Here is a 27,854-nt window from a genome sequence, read left to right as displayed (position 1 = left end):
CTAAGAAGTCCCATGCAAGGGACCTGGAGCAGGAGTTTGTGTTTGTTGGGGAGGGGGAAGGGCTGTCCTAAAATATGCCTGATTCTTATGGTCGCCCTCTGCCCCGCCGCTCGCAGCCAAAACGTTTTGTAATCTCTAACCTGTATATGTACGAAAGGTAAAAGTAAAAGCATGAACAATCTGTGTTGTTGGTGAAGAAAAATCTTCTGTGCCTTCAGTAGAGCATCCGGCATTATCTGAGACACCTAAAACCAACTTGCTAGGGCGTCTGGGGGCGCGTACGGCAAGCGGGAGGGACAAACTATCCTTGACTGTTTGGAGTCTGGTTTCCAGGTTAGTGTTTTGTCAGGGTTTGTCGGCAGTGTGCCTGTTGGCGGAGGCGAAATCAATCGGCTGGACCATGTCGGCCTTCGAGAAGCCTCAGATCATCACCCATATCCAGAAGGGCCTCAGTTACACGGCGTTTGACTGTAAGTGGGTGCCCTGCAGCGCCAAATTTGTGACCATGGGCAACTTCGCACGCGGCACCGGCGTCATTCAGCTGTACGAAATCCAGCAGGGGGACCTAAAACTGCTTCGGGAGGTAGGTGCCGGCTCGAGACTGCCCAGTTCCAAGATCTGGGACTCCCATTGGGGGGAGAGTGCGGATCTTGGGGGTCGGGGGGTCTGCATTCCTTTTGGCCAAAGCGTTTGCCCAGCGTCCCCCCAAAGCTCCGCTCGAGCTGCGCGGGAGTAGCTAAGTTGACCGAGATTGAGGAATACTTCGGAGGCAAAACGCTTTGGTTGGAGACTTGAATTCTCGTCGGGCTAGTTCATCCGCGCGCTGCGGGTCCCTTCCTCCAGCCACCCCCGAGCCACTCTCCCAGTCTAGCGCGAAGCCCGTGGAAGTGACGTAACGACTTCCTGTTTAAATTCGAGGCCCTTCTGGGCAGTGCGCAGTTGTTTGTGGAGAGTCTCTTAATAGGTACAAGTTAGTAAAATGCTTTTTCAGACAAGCAGAGCCAAAGCAGGCACTGGACTGCCTGCTATGTAATTGGAGGAGGCAATCTGACAACAATTATTCATTCAACATGTATCAGCTGATTGCCTGGTATTCCCAGGCATGTAAATGACAACGTCCCCGATATCATGGACTTCATTTTCTAGTGGGAGAGAGAATCAGTTAAAAAATCAAACCAATGATACATAAAACACAAACCGAGACGAATTCTCTAACCTAAAGGAACACGGTTCTTTGAGAGTAAGCAAAAACAAAAACAAAAAAACAGATTTGGGTTGAGTAGAAGTAACTAGGCCGAATTAGGCGTAGAGGATAGTTCCAGAGGAAGCAGCTCAGCGATGGGAGACACATTTATCTCCTTAAGAAACAGAAAGAGTAGTAAGCAGGGACCAGGCATTGCAAGAACTGTAGGTCATTTAGAAGATGTATGCCTTTTTTTGTAAGAAAAATGGGACATCACTGAAGGGCTTTAAGCAGGGTGTGGCACGATCAGGTTTACAAGTTTTGTAAAAGATTACTAGTGAAAGAATTGGAGAATAACGATATTAAATAACACTTTTATACCTGTTTACAGTTTTTAAAATGCCTTTATTTGGGTTGCCTGAAAAAAAAAAAAGATCAGTCATACTCAGATGTTTAGAGTCCTAATAGGCTGCAGGGAAGTCTGTAACTCCAGGGACCAAAAGCTACGGAGAGAATCTGCTTGGAGGAGTTAGGGCTTTTAGGGCTTAAACTGGTGGGTAAAGGATGAATACACTTGCAATAGGAAGGTTTACATTAGAAGGTACATCAGGCTCATCCCACTTTAAATTTCTATGAATGCCGCTTTTCTTGTTCAGTTCGTCTTCTCTAGCCACTCTACTCTTAAACATGGCTTGTTCTTTCCTACCTTTCCTTATGTTGTTCATCACTTAGTCACCAGTCAACACAAAGTAACTTTTCTTTACATTGCATTCCTATAGTACTTATTATCTGTGCCAGAAATATATCATTCTGTCCCATGTATCTCTAATTAGATTGTAAGCTCCCGGAGAGTAAGGACAGTAGTTCTTTCTTTAACGTGTTATGTAAGGAGCAGCTGCTCAATAAATTACTTGTTAAAAGAATGAGTAAATTTATGTCTGTAAAAAGATATAATTTGGGACATTTAAATATTGGTTTATTGATCATTAATCACTTGGGGTCAGGAGTTGGAACAAATAGGAAACATTGGAATTGCAGAAAGAAAGGTGAATTATTAGGAACAAATACTAGTCAAAGCTTAACCAGAGAGTATCTATAGACTCCTGACTTCTTTTTATAAGGCTGTATGACTTGGGTACATTTCAGGAATACACTTGTTCTGTAAAGAGAAACAGTGCTCTTTGTCTATTCTAGAGATTCTGGAAGATTCTAGCAGGTTTTTTTTTTTTAATAACTTTGCTTTTTAATGAAAGTAATGTGTGTTCATGATAGAATATACCAAAAATATAGATAGGAAAAAGGAGAAAAGTAATGTCACCCATCTCCACACTAGGAGTAAAACCACTTTTTATATTTTTGCCTGTATCCTGCGGCTCTTCTCTTTTTCTACCATAAACTGTCCATTGAGAACCTATCATTTCAAGGTACTGTGCTAAAGAAGAACCAAAGGTATTTGAAAGGTGAGTCCCTCCTCCTAAAGAACCTACTGTCTAAAGAGAAGATAAAACAAATGCACAAACAAATTTGAGAGCTTACATTGCATTTAGCTGTGATGATGCAGTGGAAAGAATATAGGTTAAATACAATCTCAGTGATTCTCAACTCTTACTGTGCATCAGGATCACCCGAATGTGTATTGCTGCTGTTGTGGGGTGTGTGTGTGTCTGTGTGTTTTAAAATATTCGTGCCTTGGTCCCACCCCTAGAAATTCTGATGCACCAGGACTCTCGCCTCTAGACTAGAGTGAGTCCTGGACATCGGTATTTTTTAAACTTCCACCAGGTGATTCTAATAAGTACTAGGGTTGACTATCATTGGGCTAGATGAATTATTTGTTAAAATATTAGGAAACATACTTGATTATATCCTTGTAGAACTCAAGCCTTGTCCAAGATAAAATGAAGGAAGCAAATGGGTATTTGTTGGTGCCTCCTTATCTTGTTACTAAGCAGATAGATAGGGAGTGAAGGCAGGGCCTTCATATATAGTTAAGCAGTTTGTTGAAGTGCACACAGGTGTCTGGCCAAGGGTTCAAGTGAGAGCTGAAATCCATCTCTGTCTCTCATCAAGCCTTGCGTGTGTGAGACTTCCCTCAGCCCATAGCGGGCACCTTTTTTTCTAATTGGCCCAAAGGACTAGGGGTGGCCCTGCAAAGTGGAATCACAGTTGGGGATGTTTACACTTTAAAAATTAGTAATAGGCTAATAAAGTTCTGCTTTTTTAGCCCCTGTGCAGCAGAGTTCCCTGCTTATTAACATTTGGGTGACTAAACCTTTTAACATTAATTAAGTAGTGCCAGGATGTGGCGGAGGAGACACTGACAAGCTGTACTAGACCCACCCACAGACAGAACAAAAATAGCTCTGCTGGGAATTATGGATCATGGGCTTCCTTAGTCAGGTTAACTTATTAGAGCAAAGAGAACCAACAGCTAGATCAAATATGCTCATCACTGATGGTGATTTTCAGTATCATATGGCAAAAGTTAATATATACTAATTTTTTTGTGAGACAAATTTCGCAAAATAGATCTTTATTTTCTTTTAACCAGTTTTCCAGCAAGAAAAGTTTTAAGTGTTTGCTGAATTATTTGCATCTTTCCTTTTCCAAAGGTAAAAGATTTAACAGGGACAGGGAGGGGGCCCTTTTATGAACTATAGAAAAAAATTAGCTTCATTCCAATGTCCTCTTAATTTAGCTACTATTATGATTTCCTTGAATGTCTAAGGAAAGAGCAAACACCTCTGCTTTTTTAAGTCCACTTGCCAGCATAGCTCAGCCTTTCTGAGCAAAGTGCAGCCCTCGCTGCAGTGCAGATGACAAGATGCTTATACATTTGAGTTTATTTTTCAGTAGGTTTCTGTATTTTGAGTTTAATTTGATTCTTGCAGAACAGACCACTAGTACCTAAAAATCTTTGATATAAATATACAAGGATAAAAGAGATTTGATTTAAGGATGAAAGAGAACATCAGGGAAGCATGAATACCATATATTTGTGTTTTATAAAGACATGAATGAAGGTAAAACCAAAGGACACAAATCTGAAAGTAGGTTTAATTCAGGCCTCATTTACTTCACCAGTCTAGTTCAGGATTGGAACATTTCTTTGGTACTTCCAGTGACTCAGGTTGACAGAATGGGGGCTATGTAAGAAAATGTTTATTTAATTGATTAACATACAGGCCTGGAGACAGCCTAGTTTAGTAGAAGAGCTTGGAATCTACTTGGCTCTGGGGACCTTGGGCAAGTCACTTAGTCCTCCCAGCCTGTTCCTCCTCTGGAAAGGGGTGTCTCAAACACTTAGTTTGCAGTTGCATGTGTTAGAAAGAGAAAGGATGGTCTAGTACAGAAGAGCATCCAGAATAGTGTCTGATACATTAGTGTTCCATGTATGGATGCCATTTTCATTATTGCTTATAAACGACACCGGAAACTGTACAGTCAGGTGAAAACATGGTGGGAGAAAGAGGAACATGACCTCTGGCAGTGGTTTCTCTCTCCCCAGCACTAGGACTGAGGGATTAATCCATGTTCATTTATACTTTCATTTAACAAATGTTGAACACCATCTACATGTTGAACAAGTTGGGCACGGCCCCGTTCCCCTGGTACTCCTTCTAGAAAGGGAGGAGATAGATAATTGAATGAATAAAAGAATTTTGTTGATAAGTGAAATGAAGATTAAAGAGGGCAAGTGATAGTGATTTGGGGGTTTCACTTCAGATTTGGAAGGGTAGGGAAGGCCTCTTAGAGGTGGTGACATTTAAACTGAAATCTGAGTTGGGAGAGGACATGATGACCTGAGAGAAGAGCAGTCCGGGCAGTGGGAACAGTAAATGCAAATTCCCTGAGGTAGAAATGACTTCAGTGAATCTGAAGAACAAAAAGCCGCAGGTGTGGCTGGAGTGTGGAAGGGGAGAAGCAGGAAATGAGGTCAAAGAGACAGGCAAGGCCAGACTTCAAAGGGCTTTGTACATTTTATATACCACAGGCCTTGGTGCTACTCTTGTGAGTCTGTGCCTCTAAAAGTAGATACATGTTGTTTCATTTCATTCATTGTATTTGCAATAAAACCCACTTTTAGAATCTGCGATGACAAATGTGAAACTAGTATAGGGCCCATCATGTAATGGAATGGTTCCCAGTTTGGTTTCTCCTAAGGTAGGAATTCTCAGGTGTGTTCAGGTGTCAGAACATCTGGACATTGTGGTGCTGTTTTTAGAACACCATGAAATATTGCAATAATCAGTTCCACCTCTGCACAAGGAAGGGTTTTCCCAGTAGAAAAATCTGACTATATTATACATACTCTTACCTTTAGATCACAAGAAGTAACCATACATAAAATTATTATTATTATTTTTTTTGCGGTACACGGGCCTCTCACTTTTGTGGCCTCTCCCGTTGCGGAGCACAGGCTCTGGATGTGCAGGCTCAGTGGCCATGGCTCACGGGCCCAGCCGCTCTGTGGCATGTGGGATCTTCCCGGACCGGGGCACGAACCCGTGTCCCCTGCATCGGCAGACGGACTCAACCACTGCGCCACCAGGGAAGCCCCATACATAAAATTTTTAATCCTCATTTCCAGGTTTTCCTATTGGTGTTTATTAGCTAGTATTTCCTAATAGACAAGCTAAAAAAATTACTAAAGAAAACTTAAATTTGAGTAAAACATATCCATTAGCTGTGTGTGTGTGTGAGAGAGAGAGAGAAAGAAAATTCATGTTGGTACTGGAAGATCAGTGGTTCCAGTTGCATGGTTTCTCTATTCCAAAGGGCCTAAAGGCAAAAGTTAGGTAAAGCCGTAACAGAGAGGAAAGCTTTTGCTTCCCAATTTTTTATTAGCAGCAGTAAACTCTTAGAACTGTGTGCTTACTGTAGGGACTGAAAAGCAGGGGTCAGCTTTTATCTCTTCCATGTCCTAAGAAGAATAGAGATCCCATCAGAGGCTCCCAGGGATAGCAGTGGAATTACAGGAAGCAGAATGCTCTAGCTGGTAGAAGAGAAGAAAATGGGTGACCAGTCTTCCCAGGGCTACTTGGGGAAGAAGTTTCCCAGAGAGTTATATCAGTGTATGGTGCAAGCCCTTCTGCAGCTCTTAATACCCGAATCCCTGGAAGCATATTCCTGTCCATCAGGGCCCACCTGTTTCTTGCCTGAGAGGCCTGTCTTCACCCTCTGCCTTAGATCATGGGAGCCATTATCAGTGACTTGGAGCTGGGGGAGACAAATGGGAGGAAGAGGTGGGTAGCTATTTTATCAGTTGGCCTCAGTTGGAAGTCTGAATTAGTTTAGCCAAAAAAAAGTGTATTCTAATAGTGTGATCAGGTGATTAGCTACAGTGATTAATTAGTTAATTAAGGATGATTAGCTATATCACTACTTTTTTTTTTTAAGCAAAGCTTTCCTTTTTTAAAAAAAATTAATTTATTTTTGGCTGTGTTGGCTCTTCGTTGTTACGTGCCGGCTTTCTCTAGTTGCGGCGAGCGGGGGCTACTCTTTGTCGCGGTGCATGGGCTTCTCATTGCGGTGGCTTCTCTTGTGGCGGAGCACGGGCTCTAGGCACATGGGCTTCAGTAGTTGTGGCACGTGGGCTCAGTAGTTGTGGCTCACGGACTGTAGAGTGCAGGCTCAGTAGTTGTGGCACACAGGCTTAGTTGCTCTGCGGCATGTGGGATCTTCCCAGACTAGGGATCAAACCTGTGTCCCCTGCATTGGCAGGCGGATTCTTAACCACTGCGCTACTAGGGAAGTCCGCTATATCACTATTAATATGTTATTTCAGGTAATTTTATTTGGGGGAGGGGATGGTGAGGAGAACATAAGTGATTTGGAGTTGGAAACTGTCTGCTTTATTAAATTGACAAAATTTTGATCTCCATGCTGCCCCATTGTGAGATAGGTTTTTCATAAAATTGGAAAAATAGCTGAAATAAATGAATATCAGTTTTCTGGTGTAGTGAATAACTGATGCTCTCTTGGACCACCTATATTAAAAAGGAGAAAAATAACATTCTGTGGTTCTGTGCTTCTCATCAATATGGTCTTTTACAACCGTGTTATTATAGGCGACTGATTAAACACAATTTAATCAAAGTTTACCGGACAATTCCAAGGAGGCTATGAATGCTTTATTTTAGACCAGGCTACATAGTAACTGCTAATTTATCCAGATCCCAAACAGGGAGAAAGCTCAGCAAGCTGGGAGTTTCCAAAGCCCTGGAGCATATGTTGATGTCTTTTGAATCATGAAAAAAAAGTTCAGTTATAGTTTGTGTTAAGTGAATTTTATTTTCTTCTTTGAAAATTGCTATGTATATCCTATGTGGAAATGCCCAACCAAACATTGAAAGTGGCAGGGAAGTTATTTTCACAAAGTATGTGAATCGGGCCAGCCCTAGTGGGGTGGGGAAGATTGGCTCAGCAACTGAAGGGTTACAAGAGGAGGTGCCCTAGAAACTGGGGAGCTCTGTGGAGGGGAAAAAAGTTCAGCCGGATATACTGCTAAGTGAAAAAACATCAAGTCAACGAACAATATATTATGACCCTCTGTATATTAAAACAAATCTATATGTGGTTGTCAATGTGTAGGAAAGGGTCTAGAAGAATGGGGATTACTTCTGAGGCATGTCGAAGGGAAACTTCTTTTCATCCTTCAGTCTTTGGTTTTGTTTGATTTTTTTTTTAATTTTATTTATTTATTTATTTAATACACCAGGTTCTTATCAGTTATCTATTTTATACATAGTAGTGTATATATGTCAATCCCAATCTCCCATTTCCCCCCCTGCCCGCTTTCCCCCCTTGGTGTCCATATGTTTGTTCTCTACATCTGTGTCTCTATTTCTGCCTTGCAAACCAGTTCATCTGTACCATTTTTCTAGATTCCACAGTTTTGTTTGAATTTTTATAGGGAACATGTATTACTTTTGTGAACATTAGGAATAAAAAAATTAAAATAAATTAATTAAAAATTTAAAAAAAAAGATTGTAAGAGACTAAATAAGAGAAATCGTTTTACCCTGTTGAGGCTGACAGTAAGTGGAAGGTGCTATTATACATCTAGAGTGTGGTGTGGGGCAGCCCTCAATTCCATATTGCCTAGAGTTTCTGGGGGGCCAAGGCAGCCGGACAGGTAGACTCCAAGAGAGACATCAGTGACTTGGGCAGGTGGAGTTTGCCTGTGGTTGTTTTACTGATGTGATTACAGTTGATCCTTGTACAGCATGGGTTTGAACTGCACGGGTCACTTATACTCAGGTATTTTTTAAGAGTAAATACTACAGTACTACACAGTTCAAGGTTGGTTGAATCCACGGTTGCAGAGGAACCTCTGATACAGAGGGCTGACTATAAGTTATATGTGGATTAACTCCTGTGCTGTTCAAGGGTCACCTGTTATATATAATACTTGGAGCAATAGTTTAGTTTTTGTTTTTGTTTTTATTTTTTGGTCGCACTGTGTGGCTTGTAGAATCTTACTTCCTCCTCCAGGGTTTAGACCCGGGCCCTCGGCACTGAAAGCGCAGAGTCCTAACCCCTGGACTGCCAGGGAATTCCCAATAGCCTTTCAAATTAAAGAAACCTCAAAAGATTGGCTAATCCATGCTGATAACAGTGCCTTTGGTACGCACAGGTATACAAATCTCTGTACTGAAGGGGTCTCAGAGGACATAACCATTCTGTTTATAGGGTTTTGCAGGGAAAACTATAAGAGACACATAAGCATTTTTGTTTCTTTAGTCACTTGGAAAGAATAATACCTTCATTTTGTCCTTATTCTTTGAGGATCTTAAAGGAGAATACCACATTAAATGCTGAAATCTGCATATTTGCAAACCAGTGAAGATGTTAGAGGTGCCAGCATTTGAATGTCTCATTAGCGAGGTGAGAGGAAAGGCAAAACCCATTCTTTGGACATACAGGCATACCTCCTTTTATCGCACTTCTCTTTATTGCATTCGCAGATACGGCATTTTTTACAAATTGAGGGGTTTTGGTAACCCTGTGTTGACCAAGTCTATCGACTCCATTTTTCCAATAGCACTTGCTCACTTTGTGTCTCTGTGTCACATTTTGGTAATTCTCACAATATATTTGTTACGGTGATCTGGGATCAGTGATCTTTGATGTTACTGTTGTAATTGTTTCGGGGCGCCACGAATCACACCCCGACAAGACTGCAAACTTAATTGGTAAATGTTGTATGTGTTCCGACTGCTCCACTGACTGGCCTTTCCCTGTCCCTCTCCCTCTCCTTGGGCTCCTTATTCCCTGAGACACAACAATATTGAAATTAGCCCCTCAATGGCCTCTAAGTGTTCAGGTGAAAGGAAGAGTCATAGGTCTCTCACTTTAAATCAAAAACTAAGAATGTTTAAGCTCAGGGAGGAAGGCATGTTGAAAGCCGAAATAGGCCAAAAGCTGGGCCTCTTTCACCAAACAGCCAAGTTGTGAACGCAAAGGAAAAGTCCTCGAAGGAAATTAAAAGTTCTCCAGTGAACACACGAAGGTCTCCATAACATAAAAGTACAAGATGCAGCAGCTAGTGTTGATGTAGAAGCTACAGCAAGTTATCTAGAAGATCTAGCTGAGATAATTCATGAAGGAGGGTGCACTAAACAACAGATTTTCAGTGTAGATGAAGCAGCATTCTATTGGAAAAAGATGCCATGTAGGACTTTCATAGCTAGAAAGGAGAAGTCAATGCCTGGCTTCAGAGGACAAGCTGACTTTCTTGTTAGGGGCTAATACAGCTGGTGACTCTAATTTTAAACCAGTGCTCATTGACCATTCTGAAAATCCTAGTGCCTTTAAGAATTATGCTAAATCTATTCTGGCTGTGCTGTATAAATGGGACAATAAAGCCTGGATAACAGCACATCTGTTTACAACATATTTTACTGAGTATTTTATGCCCACTGTTGAGACCTACTGCTCAGGGAAAAAATGCCTTTCAAAATACTACTGCTCATTGACAATTCACCTGGTCACCCAAGAGCTCTGATAGAGATGTACCCATGAGGTTAACATTATTTTCATGCCTGCTAGCACAACATCCATTTTGCAGCCCATGAATTAAGGAGTAATTCCAACTTTCAAGTCTTATTATTTAAGAAATACATTTCGTAAGGCTATAGCTGCCATAGCTAATGATTCCTCTGATGGATCTGGACAAAGTAAATTGAAAACCTTCTGGAAAGGATTCACCATTCTAAATGCCATTAAGAACGTTAGTGATTCATGGAAGGAGGTCAGAATATCAACATGAACAGGAGTTTGAAAGAAGTTGATTCCAACCCTCATGGATGACCTTGGGGGGTTCAGGACTTCAGTGGAGGAAGTAATTGCAGTTGTGGTGGAAATAGCAAGAGAACTAGAATTAGAAATGGAGCCTGAAGATGTGACTGAATTGCTGCAATCTTATGAGAGAACATTAATGGATAAGGAGTTGCTTCTTATGGATGAGCAAAGAAAGTGGTTAGCATTTTTTATCAATAAAGTATTTTTTAATTAAGGTATGTACATTGTCTTTTTAGACATAATGCTGTTGCACGGCTACAGTATAGTATAAACATAACTTTTACATGCACTGAGAAACTAAAAAAGTCATGTGACTTGCTTTATTGCAACATTTGCTTCATTGTGGTGTTCTGGAACCGAACTTGCAATTTCTCTGAGGTCTGCCTGTACTTTTAAACTATACAAAAATGACTAAAGGAAAAGCATGATCATTTTTTTAATCAGAAAACGTTTTAATTGCCTTTTTTATTGTGTGCCTTATTTGATTCCCATAATAGAGCCATAAATATCGTGGATTATGGATAGCTGCTTACATAAATAATGTATCCTCTCTCTTTCCCTTCTATCAAGATTGAAAAGGCCAAACCCATTAAATGTGGAACATTTGGTGCCACATCTTTACAGCAGAGGTACTTAGCTACTGGAGATTTTGCTGGAAACCTTCATATATGGTAAGATTATTTCATCAGTGTTAAGACATGAGATAAGCAATTTTTTTGATAGTCGTGTTACTCTTCCTCTGAAAGAATTCTAACTTTGAAATGTCTTTTGTTAAATTTTAAATTTATAAGAATATGACAGTTACCGCATATATATTTTTAGATTTCATGTTCAATATCCATTTTAAAATACTAACATATTTTTCTTTAGCTATTTCAAATAATGTTTTTAATATTTATTTCCACACATGCTGTTTGGTGCTAGCATTTAATACCCATATTTGTAAATAAAGGGCTCTTCCCCTCCACCATGAAGGATACAACATATAAAAATGCTCGTGTATAACACTAAAAAATTAGATATCATTTACATTTTTAAAAGATACTTGGCATTACAGAATGAAACACTGTATTTTTGTATGTTTTAATTTTTTAACATAGAACTCTCAGTTCATTAAATGTTTTTCTTTTAATGCTTTAGCTGAACACAAGTTTTTAGGAACACATGTGTTGAGTAAATCAAGATAAACCTGTTTCGAATGAGCAAAATCACAATTGTGCCAAATGCTTTTATAATGTTTTTTTAAATAAATTTATTTATTTTTGGCTGCATTGGGTCTTTGTTGCTGCATGCAGGCTTTCTCTAGCTGTGGCAGGCGGGGGCTGCTCTTCGTTGCGGTGCACGGGCTTCTCATTAAGTTGGCTTCTCATTGCAGTGGCTTCTTTTGTTGCGGAGCACTGGCTCTAGGTGCGCAGGCTCAGTAGTTGCGGCACTTGGGCTTAGTTGCTCTGTGGCATGTGGGATCTTCCCAGACCAGGGCTCGAACCCGTGTCCCCTGCATTGGCAGGTGGATTCTCAACCACTGCGCCACCAGGGAAATCCCCCAAGTGCTTTTAATTTTCGTGTTTTACCTAGAGTTATTTCCTCATATTTAAATTAGAGTTGAATGAATTGAAATTCCTCTGTAATTACTTTTCAACAATATCTCTTAATCATGTAAAGTATACAGTAATGTTCTAGAGGAACTGTCTTCTCTACATTATGTTTTTTTTTTTTTTTTTTTTTTTTTTTTTTGCGGTACGGGGGCCTCTCACTGCTGTGGCCTCTCCCGCTGCGGAGCACAGGCTCCGGACACGCAGGCTCAGCAGCCATGGCTCACGGGCCCAGCCGCTCCACGGCATGTGGGATCTTCCCGGACCGGGGCACGAACCCATGTCCCTTGCATCGGCAGGCGGACTCTCAACCACTGCGCCACCAGGAAAGCCCTCTACATTATGTTTTTTATTGTGACCTTTCTTGATTCTAACTTAGAATTTGCTATTTGTAATTAAATTACATTGATATATTTATCTGTCTTAGAGTCATAATATAACATAGAATGAAGCTATTTTAATTCTCCTTGCTTTAACTACTTAATAATTAAGTTAGCATTTATTAGAATGCATTAGTTTTTACCTGCTGTGTCATAAACTTTCAAAGAACTTGGGAGAGAGACCAGTCTGAGTGTTATTTTTTAAAATAAATATATTACAACACAAGAATATGCAACAAATATAATGGTTGACTATCTCCCTAATAGAGCTTCCTAGTAGAGTGCACGTATTACTGCTTTATTTTCATTGGTAAGTCATAATTTCATGTTAAAAGAAGTGATGTTTCAAAGTCTGTGGAAACAGTAAAACAGTTCTTTAAATAGATCCTCAGTCCTGTTTAGTCTCTTGATGCTTCCACAATTACGCCACAAAGATAAACATCATCTCTAAACTAGGTTGAACTTCTCAAATTTTGATTTGCAAGATTTTACTGATAAATCTGGGCCCAGTAATAAATTGGGATTACGTGTCATGAAGAGCTACGTTCATTAAAAAAGAAGAAACATAAGTTGTTAAAAACTGACTTGTTAAAAAGAAATGTGGAAGGAGGCTCCAGTAGAAAGGCAGAAGAGGGGGGAAGGGCTGGGAGGCAAGAGAAGGGTGTATTAGCATAACCTACTTCAGCCACTCACCCAGCCCTGTAGTGTAGTCTTCAGACACACATAGGAGTGGGTGCTTTCCTGCATTCCCTTCACTTAATTAACCTAGAATTAGACAAACTTCATCCAGTCTGACTATAATATTTATTGTGACCAGCATGATGATAAACTGAAAAACATAACTAGTTGAAAATCAGTGTGGAACTCAGTGAGAAAATAATATATTATTAAGGAAGAAAGGTATACAAAGTAAACACTGCTCATATTTTAATCTCTCAAAAGATCCCAAGATCAAGCTACCAAGACTACTTTGGAAATATTCTATATCACTTTGCATTTACTCTATATTTAAAGCAGTGATTATCAGACCTCAGTGTACCAGAAAGTCAGCAGATTTGGGGCCCCATCCCAGAGATACTTATTCATTATGTCTGGGGAGGAGCCCGTTAATCTGCATTTATTAACAAGCATACGTGGTAATTCATGTGCAGAGGTCCTAGATCGATCGATCATCTTTGAGGACCACTGAGTAAAGTGGGCTCAGGATTTAGAATTCCAAGTTGAATGATGACAACTCTCATTGAGGCCTTGAAAGAAGCTAAAGTGGAGAGGAAAATTTGGAAGTAAGTGTGTAAATTACCTTGAGTGCAAAACCCTTATTTTTAAACAAAAATCTCAATATGGCATGCATTCTTAAATTTGAGTAGTATACTAAACATTCGGGGCATGTGTAAGTAAGAAGCTGTGTTCTGTTGTTTATGAATTTGGAAGCTCCAGAGATCCCAGTATATTCTGTACAGGGCCATAAAGAAATTATAAATACTATAGATGGTGTAGGTGGACTCGGAATCGGGGAAGGGGCCCCTGAAATTGTGACTGGCAGCCGAGACGGTAAGTCAGAATATTCTGTGTATTTTAATTTTTTTATTTTTAGGTAAGTCTCTGTGCAACAGTATATTCTATGTGGAAATCTTCCTCAATCCTTGATCCCCTAAATCTAACATTCTGCTTTTTTGATAGGCAGGTTTGATTGCATATCCCTCAATTGTTTCAGACTTTGGGGGTATCTCAAGTTAGAGGCATAGCACTTACTATTTTAGTTTTGAGCTAGTTCAACTATTAACAACCATAGTTTCCTCTGAACCTTGAGGATTTAAAATGTCTCTACAGGTTTTTGAGGCAGCTGATGATGTACTGTGGGTGGCAGCTTTTTTCTTTTTTTGAAAAGCAGAATTAGTACTTGTGAAAATGGTCATATTGCCAGCTGGCTGAACACTGCAGTTCTGTGGTCTTTCCGCTGAGCATTGTAGAAAGCTCCAAGAGCGCCAACTCTGCTTTTCCCCCCTGCAGTGACGAACAAGGGACAGGTCTTTCGGTGTCCTGAGCTGTTCTGAATGTAACAGAGTCAGAATTTTTGTTGCTTCACAAGGGTTATGTAAGTGATTTGGTACCTTAGTTGGTTCAGCTAGTTTTTTAGTGGCTGCTCAAGACCATGAGGAAATTGTTTTCAAAGAAAAGTGGAATTTGATTTTCTAATAGTTTCTCAAGAGCAGCTGTGTTTTAGAAATCAGGTATTTTTTTTTCCAATCATGGAAACAGTGTGGAATATAGAAGGAAAAATAACAGTCTGCTACACCAGCATAACTATTAGATTTGTTTTCCTTTCCAGTCATAGATACAATTTTATGTGTATTATCAGTGTTAATACGATTTTGTATCTTAACCTTTTTATTTATTTAATGTTTTGTCCTTATGTAAATATTGCTGTTTCCACGTGGTTTTCATAATTATCATTTTAATGACTTCATAATATTCCATCCTATGGATGTGTCACAGTGTCCTTAGCCATGCCCCTGTTAATGAGCATTCAATTTGCTTTAAGTTTTTCTTTATTGTTTTGGGAGAGTGACTTTAAAATAATGAAGAAATGAGTATCATGTATATAGCTCTTTTGGAATAATCATACTTTATGATTTTAAAAAAATTGTCAAACTTTCCAAAGTACCTGTTTACCTTTTCAGCTACAGTAGATGAGGTAGATTTCCAGTCTACCCTACCAGCATTGATTTCCTTTCCCCCCCCCCCTAATTTTAGAGATAAAATGGTATTCCATTCCGACTTCTGTTAACTTCTTTCTATATTTGTTTATTAGTTAATTTTGCTTTGTGAATTGTTTATTTGTGTTCTTTTCTCATTTAACTGTTACAGACTTAATATAAACGTTATCAATTTGTATGAACCCTGTAGAATGATGTAACTCTTGTCACATTTGTAGGAAATGTATTTCTCCTTGAAGCAGCCTTTTTAATGACCAACTTTATTTTATCCCTGATGATAAGTCTAGTGGAATATCTTCCCTTTTCCTGGATTTATTACCCTTTTTTAATAATTTTTTTACCCTTTTCCTGTTCTCACTTAGGCCTTTTAGCCATTTTATTACATCTTTGTGTTTCTCAAAGTTAGTGACACTAGCTAGTTAGTTATCCTGTAATTTGCATTAAAATGTGGGAGTTGAAATTAAATTGAGAAGAATTATTTGTTACTTTTATTAACTCCTTCTCTCTTCTTTATTGCCACGGGGAAATTAAACTTAATTGTATATGAAATGGTATTCTAAAACTCCAGATAAGAAATCATAGATGTAAAAATTACTTTATTCATCTGCATAAGAAAAATGGCAATGATTATATGAGTAGTAAGGAAAAAACATTAAAATGACACTGGCTTTATTCTAAATAAATACCACATTTGTTTTAGTCTTAAACCAAGAAAGTAAGGCATGATTTGAATTACATAACATTTGTGTTTGCCTTGTCAATCATATCTTGTTGATGATGACTTAGGAACAGTTGTTGGCTTTTGTGTGTATCTATTAATTGGAAATCAAATCAGGCAGTAACATGTGGGTTATATCTCTGATATTAAGTGCAACTTGCCCAATTGGAAGTCAGAAAGATGTGAATATTTTTCAGATATTTTTTTTTTTTTTTTTCTTTTTGTGGTATGCGGGCCTCTCACTGTTGTGGCCTCTCCCGTTGCGGAGCACAGGCTCCGGATGCGCAGGCCCAGCGGCCATGGCTCACGGGCCCAGCCGCTCCGCGGCATATGGGATCCTCCCAGACCGGGGCACGAACCCGTATCCCCTGCATCGGCAGGCGGACTCTCAACCACTGCGCCACCAGGGAGGCCCTTCAGATATTATAACATCTATAATATCTCCATGTCCATAGGAAGCCATATGAAGAGAATGCAGAGAGAAATGTCATCATTCACTATTGAATTTTGCCAACTCACTTTTTTTATTGTCAGGAACCGTGAAGGTGTGGGACCCAAGGCAAAAAGATGATCCTGTTGCTAATATGGAACCTGTACAAGGAGAAAACAAGAGAGACTGTTGGACGGTGGCATTTGGTAAATTACTGAAGTACCCTTGCATTTGAAGTATCAGGTTGTAAAAAGGCCAGTGCTTCACGAAAGTCCTAATAGTCTCTTTACAGTCTGTTTTGTGGATTATCTGACAGTTTATTGAGGCAAATAGACATGGTGTTTAATGGCAGCCTCTGGGGCCTAGGTTTGAATCATCACTGTGCTATGATTGGTTGCGTGACCTGGGGCAGGTTATCAAGCATCTCTGTTTTTTGCTTGCTTCATTTATAAAATGGAAGTAATAAATAATAGTGTTGTTATGAGGATTCAGTTAATACATGTAAAGTGCTTAGAATTGTGCTTAGATATTAAGTGCTCAGAAATATTTGCTATTATTATGTACTTCTGTTTAACTTGGTAATATTGACCTAGTTTAGGACCAAATGCCATTAGTGAAACTAAGTAGAGCCTCAGATGCGAATGGTAACCTAACAAATCCTACATTTTAGTATATACGGAGTATGTTTATTTTCTAGGAAATAGTTATGCCATTACAGAATTATTTCTTATAAAGTTGTTAACCATGTTCCTCTAGTAGTATACTTAAAATGCATATTGATCTTGTAGGACTGATTGATGTTTGCCCTTGTATCTCTTACTGAGCACCAAAATTACAATCATTTTTGCTACTAAAGGATATGGACTTCCCTGGTGGTCTGGTGGTTAAGACTCTGCCCTCCCAGTGCAGGGGGCACAGGTTTGATCCCCTGGTCCAGGAACTAAGATCCCACATGCCACACAGTGCAGCCAAAGATTTTTTTTAAAAAAAAAAAAAAAAAGGAAGAAAGGATATGGGCCATATTTCACTTTAAACCTTTATTTTCTTTCCCCTTTTTCTTACATAATCCAGTGTAGATAACAGACATAAAAGTGAGATTAAATGATATATGTGAACTGTTTAGCTTTTTATGTTATTTTTAAATTGAATTGTTATTTAATCAGAGGAAAGTTTTAGATTTCCGATCTTAAAAATAAATTACCACTGAAATTGAGAGGAGATTTCATTGTGTGTGTATATTATAATTACTATGTGTGTATATATATTACAAGCAATAATATAAACTGAAGACATGCACACTTGTGCAGAAATTTCAGAGTTAGTGTTTAGAATCATCATATAAAAATTTATGTAATAACTAAAAAGTAATTAACTTTGGGTCCATTAAAGCCTTTTTATCATTGATCTAAGGGACATAAGTGCCTTTTTTTTTTTTTTTTTTTTTTTTTGTGGTACGCGGGCCTCTCACTGTTGTGGCCTCTCCCATTGTGGAGCACAGGCTCCCGACGTGCAGGCTCAGCGGCCATGGCTCACGGGCCCAGCCGCTCCACGGCATGAGGGATCTTCCCGGACCGGGGCACAAACCCGTGTCCCCCGCATCGGCAGGCTGACTCTCAACCACTGCGCCACCAGGGAAGCCCATAAGTGCCATTTTAAATATAGGACATTAAATTTAAAGAAAGAACATTTATCCATTGATTTGACCATCTTTTGTTTGTTTGTTTGTTTTTGTAAATGCCAAGTACGTGCATAGCTGTGGTCATACAAAGGTGAAACAGACTCATATTCTTGCCTCAAGAAGCTTGTAATTTTAATAAAGAGGGCATGCTATCTACATGAATTATAGTACGAGGTAGGAGTGATAAAAGGTCACAGAAGCTTGGATAAATGCAGAAGGAATCCCAAGGGAGTGATAACTGGAGAGGAAGAACATACTAACCTCAGAGCAAGGATATGTAGCATTTGAACCACTGAAATTGGGAGGGGATTGCAAGCATTGGGAGGAAAGTACAGAGAAGGAATGGTGGTAGGAATAGCCTTAAAGATGGCACAGGGCCATGGCCAGAGGTGTTTCGATGGTCTGGAGGTAGTGGTAAACCTTTGGAGGCTTTTGCAAGGATGAGATATGATCAGAGCTTTGGGAAAACTGAACTGGTGTCATGTAGGGGAGAGAGGTGAGTGACAGAGGGAAGCTCTTTGCAGTATTCCAGGAAACACGTAGGTTAGATGCAATAAGAAGGGGACAGAGCAGGTCGATTCAGAAGATGATATTGTGGCAAAAGACATAAAATTTGGCAGGTTTTTTGAGATGAGGAACGAGGGAAAGGATTATGTCCAAGGTGACTGAATTTTGAGGCTGAATGTAGGGTGAATGATGTTATTAATTGAAGAAGTGCCACGGAGGATATGATGGTTTGTAAAGGAAGATGGTGAGGTCAGCTTGAGACATGAGTTTCAGATGCTGTCCTGTCAACTCGGTGGAGCCTACAGTGGAAATGCAGGGCTGGAGTTTATAAGAAAAAGGGAGTTGCAAGCAGCAGAGAACAAAGGCATTGGGTTAAGATGCCCACAGAGCCTGGCACAGTTAACAGGGGCTTCCCTCTCACCTAACACATTTTCCTCAGCAAGAGGTACTCTGGAAAAAAAAAAAATCCCTGGATCCGAGCAGGATGTGTTTCACTGCAGATTATAGATTTACTTTGGGTGCAATCATCCATACAACTAAAAATACATCACAGTGCACCCACCACAGCTTATCTGAGGTTTCCTTGCAAAGACGAGATAACACCAGAACAACATTTTGCAAAATACAAATAAGTTTAAAGTAGTTTCTATTGGCATTCAAATATAGTTACTGCCAAAGAAAGCAATGGAAGCCTAGCTGTATTTATTCTACCAAATCCTACTACCATTTGAACTGTTAGTCTTTGCAAATAGAGAATAGAGAGAATTTGAAATCCAATAAACACTTTATATATCTCTTGAGTATACAATCTCAATGAATGAGCTTTTTCTTGTAAACAATATTAGATACCAAATTAATAATCTTGCTGTCCTGTCAGGGTTAATAAAATGAGATTCTACCTAATGTGATTTCTTCACCTGATTTGACACAAGTTATCTGTGTAGTTTCGTAAGTTTTTTTTTAACAGTCTTCATATGAGCATTTATGAAGGTCTGAAATGTTGTTTTGATTTCCAGGCAATGCTTACAATCAAGAGGAACGTGTAGTGTGTGCTGGCTATGACAACGGAGATATCAAGCTGTTTGATCTCAGAAATATGTCTTTACGGTGGGAGGCAAATATAAAAAATGGGGTAACATACATTTGGATTCTTTCCAGATTCTCTGAATGTGTTTTTACCCACCCTGAACTACTACAAAAGGAAAGCTCCTCTGATAACTCATTTCAGTAAAACCCCTCTGTGCATGCATGGTTTTAACCTTTTGGGGCTTAACCTTGGAGGGTCTGATAAAAATCAAGGATGCTCTCTTCAGAAAGTGAACACACACCCAGATGTGGTGTGATGTCCAGGTGAGTCACTACGCCTGTGGCCCATCTGTGGACTCCTGTGGGCCATCAGTGTGGCATTAAAATGACCTAGTAAGAGGCCTTCTTCTGCTAATATCAGGAAGCTTGAACTTGTAATAGCCTCCCAAGTACTTTCAGGTTTTTGGTTCCCAGGTTGTACATCTTTAGTGAAGAATGTGGTTCCCTCCTGTTTTCTCTAGTCAGCCTTGACTTAACTTTATAAAATAATTACATAATAACAGTAAAAAGCTAAATTATGGCTTTCCAAATGTACCCACGAGAACAGGGTACCCTAGATGATTTTGTGGATCTTACTAACCAAGAAGAAATTTATATAGTTACAAGTATTTGATATATGGATTCAAAGATAAAGTGATTATTTAAAATGCTTTCACATGAGCTGATAATGTTAAAGTTGTTTTACTTAGTTTGAAAGAACCTCTTGAATAATAATCATTATTAAATGAATGATCACTACTAAATATTCTCTATTTTCAGGTATGTAGCTTGGAGTTTGATAGAAAAGACATAAGTATGAATAAGTTAGTAGCTACGTCTCTGGAAGGAAAGTTTCATGTTTTTGACATGAGAACACAGCATCCAACCAAAGGTTTTGCTTCTGTTTCAGAAAAGGTAAATATGAGGGAAATGTCTTTCTATGAAGAGGAATATTCGCTATAGCTTGTTTTAGACTGATAAATAGAATGAGTCACCAAGTTCCTTCCAGGTTTTTATATGAAGGGAGCTATTTTTAATATATTCTTGTAGGATCTTGACAAGTTTTTCTGTGCAAAGAGTACCTTTCTAAACTTTGTCAATTTTAGGCTTTTTTTTTTTTTTTTGAAGTATAGTTGATTTACAATGTTGTGCCACTCTCTGCTAGACTTCTTGATTATAATAAAGGCCTCAGTTGGTAATGACTCTTATTTTGTAGTTTAGGAGCAATCACAAGAAAACTAGCTGGTTTAGGAATTTGGTCAACAAAACCTAGCCTGGTGTTTCCTAATAAATATATATTTGTATTAATAGCTAATACTTTATATTCCAGTTTGATATATTAAATGAGATTATTTAAAGTGCTAATCATTGTGATTGGTACATAGTAGCAATGTAAATATAAATTTATTTATTCATGCATACATATATGCATACTTTGCCTTGTTCCAAATTGTATTTTAGGTAGCTTAGAGGGAAACATTTGGTATTACAACGTTAGAAAAATTGATGAAGAAAGCTGCACAAATGGAAAACACTGGTTTAAAAAACTGAAGTTGATGTCTGGAGTAAGGGGATTGCATAAAATTCATGCTGAAACATCCTGTCATTTGCAAGAGATGGGTTGGAAATGTCACTCTGAGCTTTCTTGAATATAAAAATAAAGAAAAATCAGTTATAGATTGGTAGTTTCCATAAGATTAAAATATGTAAGTTGCTCAGGAAATAAAAATTCACTCCCTTGCTCCCTTTCCCTATGTCATGGAGTCAGTAGTGCTTCCCAAACCTTCCTATTTTGTCTTATTTCATTATTAAAATAATTGTTATTGCACATAAATTACTGTTACTGCCTGATGAACTATATTCTTAAGGTAACTAACTATACACTATAATATTGTTTTGCCTTTGTCATTTCAGAAGTATCTATCCACAACATAAAGCACTTACTAAATTGTTCCAAATACAAGTGCAACACATTTCTCATTAACTGGAAATTATAGTGTGTCTCCAAAATTTTTCTGTTACATTTAGTTAATCCAGTAATTGCTAAATCTGTCAAATAAATGACTGGTGTATTTTAACAAGTCATTTCCCCTCTTTTTGCTTTTTATCAACTTCCAGGAGAAAAAGAGAAGTTTAAGCTACAAAACAAATTAAGGTTTAATAGCTTGAACCTAATCACTTGAGGACTCTCACACACTTAAAGTGTGCATTTTGAGATATGTGTTTTTCTCTGCTAATGGTAATTCTCTTCAAAGACTATTAAAATCAAATGTCAAGACTGATCATCAACTAAAATGCAAAGTGTCTTATGTGTGGCTTAGCTCAAGTTGGCTGGTCTCATTGCTTCTATAAAGCAGAAGTCTTTCCTCCCTCCCTCCCTCCCTCCCTCTCTCTCTCTCTCCCCCACTCCCTGTCTTGTTAACTTCTCCACAGTGAATGTAGCATTATTAGGATTGATTTACAAGCTGTTAACCTTCATCCAGCTGCCATTTCTATCTTTTTGTTTAATATGACTGATAAAGGCCTGGGCTTATAACCATAAACACCGTCTGTAAGTCCTCCTGGTACTTACTTTGAAGACTAGACAAGTCAAATAGTGTAAATTGAAGATAAGACTCTGAGAGCTTTACATCAGAATTCATTCTGTTTATGGGAACTCTCAGTACTTTCCACTCAGTTTTGCTGTGAACATAAAACTGCTCTAAAAAAATAAAGTCTATTAAAAAGAAGTTCAGTCTATCCTTTTTTTCCCTTTAGGAAGAAGTATTTCTTTGTATTTTGAGGCTTTTTTCCTCCTTAGAGTGAGCTAGAGATATTTAAATGTATAAAATCTATTTGTGTAATTTGTATGATACTATAAGGTTAAATGTTAAGACTTTTAATCTGATAATCTTTTTTTTTAATCCAGCAGAACTTTGTTTTGTAAAACAGTAAGGAGGAATGATGGTTCTTTTCCTAATTCCTGATGGGCCCCTGTAACTCTCTGTAGCCATTATAAAGAGAAGTGCCAGAAAATAGTTAACTTTTATAATAGTAACTATAATTGAAGTGACAGAAGCTGTTGAAATTGTTGTTGAAGTGATAGAGGTAAACATCTTTTTTTTACAGGTTTCTCTTCTACGACAGTCTTTTTTTTTTTTCTTCCTCTATTTTATTGAAGTGTAGTTGATTTACAGTGTTGTGCTAATTCCTGCTGTACAGCAAGGTGATTCAGTTAACATATATATACATTCTTTTTCACATTATTTTCCATTATGGTTTATCACAGGATATTGAATATAGTTCCCTGCACTATACAGTAGGACCTTGTTGTTTACCATCCTGTATATAATAGTTTGCATCTGCTAATCCCAAACTCCCAATCCTTCCCTCCCCCACCCCTCTTCTCCCTTGGCAACCACAAATCTGTTCTCTGTGTAGGATAGTCTTTCTTTATCATATAAACTTATAAACCACTTGTGTGCCTCTCATTCTGTTCAGGCTCATAAATCTACTGTGTGGCAGGTCCGACACCTACCACAGAACAGAGAGCTCTTCCTGACAGCGGGAGGCACCGGCAGCCTGCACCTCTGGAAGTAGTAAGTCCCTACCAGTGCACAGTGCTCCTTTTTAAGTTACTTGTGGGTGTAAAGTAGGATTCGATTGAACTTTTTGTCTGTTTTTCCTCCTTTGACTTGGTTCATTTTGATATGATTTTAAATTTCATGGTATTACATAAGCATTACTCTCTAAGCCTTTTTTTAATAATATACTTATTTTATACTTTTTAGATATTAACATTCTTTTGACACACCAAATATGTTTTTTAGTGACATCTTCCATATATTAGAGTAGCTCATGAACAATTCTTTTCATAGATTTGAAATCATGGTTTTTGCTAGTTTTTTTAAAAAATAGGAAAGCTTTGACCAAAGGCTTTTGTGAAATATTATAATTCAGCCATTAGAGCAGTACCTCTAGAAGAAAGGAAAAGGGTTGAAATTCTTAGTTTTGGTTCCTGATAACTGACTTGCCCAAGTTCAGGTAACATCACTATGATAGAACAGACACAGAGCATGAGGACCCTGATTGGTCTCCAGGAAAAGCCTTGTCATTGCGTTTGAGCGTCAGCCCTTGATATATATTTGCCTTTTCCAGTGGGATTTTCTCTTTCCTATAGATTCTTCCTTCTTTTCCACTTAGAAAAGACCCTTTAACATTTCTTTTAAGGTAGACTTAGTATTGATGAACTCTTTAAGTTTTTGCTTGTCTGAGAAGTTTTTTTTATCTCTCCTTCTATTCTAAATGATAATCTTGCTGGGTAGAGTATCCTAGGTTGCAGATTTTTCCCTTGCAGAACCTTGACTATATCACTCCCTTCTGACCTGCAAAGTTTCTGCAGAAAAATGAGCTGCTAGCCTTATGGGGATTCCCTTGTATATGACTTTTTGTTTTTCTCTTGCTGCCTTTAGAATGTTTGTATACTTAATGTTATCCCAGAGATCTCTTAAACTGTTTTCATTTTTTAAAATAAATTTATTTATTTTATTTATTTATTTTTGGCTACATTGGGTCTTCATTGCTGCGTGCGGGCTTTCTCTAGTTGTGGCGAGCGGGGGCTGCTCTTTGTTGCGGTGCGCGGGCTTCTCATTGCGGTGGCTTCTCTTGTCGCGGAGCGTGGGCTCTAGACGCGCGGGCTTCAGTAGTTGTGGCTCATGGGCTCTAGAGCACAGGCTCAGTAGTTGTGGCACATGGGCTTAGTTGCTCCGCGGCATGTGGGATCTTTCCGGACCGGGGCACAAACCCGTGTCCCCTGTATCGGCAGGCGGACCCTCAACCACTGCGCCACCAGGGAAGCCCCTGTGTTATCTTTTAAATACTAAATAACTGCAGCCTCTGCCAAGAGACATGAAAAATGTTCTGTAACCTGTTTATCCATCTGAATGTTTTATTCCCTTTAAGAAATCAAAAGAAGGTGTAGGGTCTGTGAGGAAGAAAGAATAGAATGTTATCTGCTTATCACTACTTCTGTTTCTGTTCTGCTTCTGAGTTGCTTCATGCCTTTTAAGTCTTGGTCTTTATTAGCACTTTTGAAATAAAGGTAGTATCATAGTTGATACCTAACAGGCTTTAAAAGACCTTCTGAGAAGGAATACCCCTGTATCCCTCCATAGGGGAGGGGTGTTCCATTTTTCCCTCTCTCAAATCTAGACCAAGTCATAGTTATGAGCTGTTAACCTTCAGCCCTTCTTATTTTATAAATTTATATTTTCAGCTGATAGAAAATCAAATGTTCTAGGAATCACTGTTTTCTTTTTTGAGGCAGTGATGTCTAGAGCACCGAGTCAATTTATTAAAGAATGCTAGATCAACCTAGAACTTTCATAGTAAAAGAAAAGATACCTACTCATGCTGAACAGAAATGATGTTTAAACGTTTTTAGTAGATCGAATGCTTCTTTATGAGACTTTGGGGGGTTGGGATTGAGGTTGAAATACTGTCTCCTTATTTCCATACAACTCAGTATTAGAAAGGTGCCTTAAGTATTTATCAGTTCCAGTAGTCAAGTGAGAAATAAAAATAGTTATTGGAGTATATGTATAAGAATAAAATGACGAATGCTAAGACTTATCTCCTCTTACCACTTTGATCTTGTTTTCAGCGAATACCCAATTCAGCGGTCAAAGAAAGATTCCGAGGGTGTAGAGATGGGAGTTGCGGGTTCGGTCAGCCTTCTGCAGAATGTTACATTGTCTTCCCAGCCCATTTCAAATTTGGACTGGAGTCCAGATAAGAGGGGTCTGTGCATCTGTAGTTCATTTGATCAAATGGTAAGAGTACTGATTGTTACAAAACTCAACAAAATTTGATCTGAAGACTTTGGACTTGAAACCTTCCAAAGCAACACTCAAGAGGATTTAGACTACGTTCTGGGATCCTCTGATTCTTATTGAACAAAGTGGGATTTGACTGATGAAAAAAGGACCCAGATGCAAACCTCTGGGCCAGCATCCCTCCGGGTGAAAGGCCACACGGTGTGTCCAGCGACCTGACTGGATGGTGGTTTGCTGTGGCACATGGGGGCACCACAGTCTCCAGCGCCAACTCTGTTCCTCTCCCCTCCATTTCTAGTAAAAAGTTGAAAGTTTTCTATATTTAATTATTTTAAATTTGTTTTGTATCCCCAAAGTTCCATATTCTATAATAATACTTGTGTTGCATTTTAGAGTTTACAATTTTGTAGCAGTGACTTAATTTGGTTTAAAATAGTTTGCCTTGGTAAGACTATTGTGAATTAACCTTCATAAATAAATACACTTTGAGACATTTCAGTGTCAGTAAATCTCTGTAAAGAACATTACTTTATAAAATACCAAAATGGCATGATCACCCGAGATTTAGGCCATTGTTTTCGACCGTTTAATTCATAAAATGAAATAGTATGATTGACAAAGACCTCTTTTTTAACTTAAAAAACAGGAGTTGAATTCCTGAGACTTTCTGGTTGTTGACTGTGGTTATGTTGTTTGAGATGTATAATATTGTGGGGCTTTTGGTAGCCCTGTGTTTTGTCAAACTTTTTAATATATTTTGTGAATAAATTTTGTTTTTGAAATCTGTAGAAGTTTTGATGCTTTTTTTTTAATATAAATTTATTTATTTTATTTTTGTCTGCGTTGGGTCTTCGTTGCTGCGCGCTGGCTATCTCTAGTTGCGGAGAGCAGGGGCTACTCTTTGTTGCAGCGCGCGGGCTTCTCATTGCCGTGTCTTCTCTTATTGCAGAGCACGGGCTCTAGAGCGCAGGCTCAGCAGTTGTGGCTCATGGGCTTAGTTGCTCCGTGGCATGTGGGATCTTCCCGGACCAGGGCTTAAACCTGTGTCCCCTGCATTGGCAGGTGGATTCTTAACCACTGCTCCACCAGGGAAGCCCTAGAAGTTTTGATTCTTTTAACAGGAGTAATAAAGCCAACACAATCCCTTCTTTTGCTTTATAAATGCTTAATAGGTACCTCTTAAGTCACTTTGTTTCTCCAGTGCCCACCATGTCTGTAGCTAAGCTCAGAGGAATTGAATTCATCACCCTTTAATTAAGCACTGCCCCCTTTCAAGAGACAGAACCACCTAAAACATTCATAAAATTCATATGATTTCGGGGGTTCTTGGAAAGTCACTTGTTTGGAATATAAAATTAAGAAAATTAAACTTTAAAAGAAATTCCCAAAGTGTTTATAGAGCAATACTATGGACATAATTATGAAAGTAAAAATTAAATTGAACTTTAAAAAAGCCTATCCCTGATGGGTTTTGTTTTTGTTTTTAATTTTCAAAGAAAAAATGAAAAATTTGTGAAATTCTTTTAGAACACTTATATTTGGTGATATAATTAGAGAAGCTTAAGTCAAAAACAATAAAACACTTGAATTTCATTAAATCTAAGATGTCATTGATTGTGAGGTTATCTTATACCACTGAGAAAAATACTGCCAATGAAACTGATACAATGCTTTCTTATCGCTTAGCATTTCTTTAATATTCATTGAATGTTCTTTTAAACTTATTTAGATGTAGGTGTTTTTCATTATATTGTACGTCCTTTAAAAGGAAAATATATACAAAATAAATTGCGTATGGTATTCCTCAAATTTCTTCCTAATCAGAGGAAGAAGTTTTTGAACTGAGTCATTAATGTTCGTGTTTTTTCTTATAATACTGCCAAATTGTTGGTGATGGAACACTTCTTTAAAACATGCTTCTCTGTTGTCTTCAGGGAGTCTCTTGGACATCAGGCACATTTTTACTGCAAGTTTGTCTCCACTCTTCTTTTGTGTTAACATGTGGCACTTGACTAGGTGTGGTGGTAAATTATGGAATGTTTTGGTAAGGAACCCCAGGAATAATTCTCATCATGGGGCCTAGGCCCTTGCAGGCAAGAGCTGCTTCATAGAGAAATGTTTTTCCTTTGGTCACCAGATTGTCCCCTGAAGTAGGTGAAGCATGTAGGCTTTGGATTTTATAAAGCTGGCTTGTGCAACATGAGTATAATACCACCATCTGCATTCAGATGCTATGGCTAGTTTGGAAAATAAGTGGGCCATTGGCTTTTAGCTCTATCTAAAAGGGACTGGTTGCTTCTTTTTGCCCAGGAAGCCTCCTCCCGGACTGTCATTGTGTTATGCAGCCCCACCTTGTTACTGTGGATGAGATGAGGCTGCTAGGCCCCTGTTTGCACGGAGCTCTCCCTTAGAGCTAGGCTGGACCCAGCAGGCCCTGTAGGTTGTATAATAATTCCCTATGAGGG

The 27,854-nt window shown here is 38.7% G+C and overlaps 1 protein-coding gene across 1 annotated transcript; it reads left to right on the top strand.

Annotated features, from left to right (window-relative positions):
* The first annotated feature begins 187 nt into the window (after positions 1 to 187).
* Positions 188 to 26,180, top strand: DNAAF10 (dynein axonemal assembly factor 10). The gene is made up of 8 exons (XM_082642594.1): positions 188 to 583; positions 11,060 to 11,161; positions 13,883 to 14,012; positions 16,431 to 16,532; positions 19,528 to 19,643; positions 20,357 to 20,491; positions 23,057 to 23,154; positions 25,218 to 26,180. The coding sequence occupies exons 1-8, from the start codon at positions 401 to 403 to the stop codon at positions 25,423 to 25,425; spliced, it is 1,074 nt and encodes a 357-aa protein (XP_082498720.1). The 5' UTR covers positions 188 to 400; the 3' UTR covers positions 25,426 to 26,180.
* The last annotated feature ends 1,674 nt before the right edge of the window (positions 26,181 to 27,854 follow it).

This window comes from Mesoplodon mirus, assembly GCF_964341445.2.
Source record: "Mesoplodon mirus genome assembly, chromosome: 14".
Lineage (NCBI taxonomy): Eukaryota > Metazoa > Chordata > Mammalia > Artiodactyla > Ziphiidae > Mesoplodon > Mesoplodon mirus.
The sequence above is the reverse complement of the archived record's forward strand: the minus strand, read 5'-3'. Positions and strand labels throughout refer to the sequence as shown.

Bases quoted from the DNA above. Each gene is read 5' to 3' on its own strand.
- DNAAF10 (XM_082642594.1), top strand. From the start codon at position 401: ATGTCGGCCTTCGAGAAGCCTCAGATCATCACCCATATCCAGAAGGGC. The intron at 19,644-20,356 runs GTAACATACATT...CTCTATTTTCAG, and splicing joins AGGCAAATATAAAAAATGGG to GTATGTAGCTTGGAGTTTGA. The intron at 20,492-23,056 runs GTAAATATGAGG...CATTCTGTTCAG, and splicing joins TTGCTTCTGTTTCAGAAAAG to GCTCATAAATCTACTGTGTG.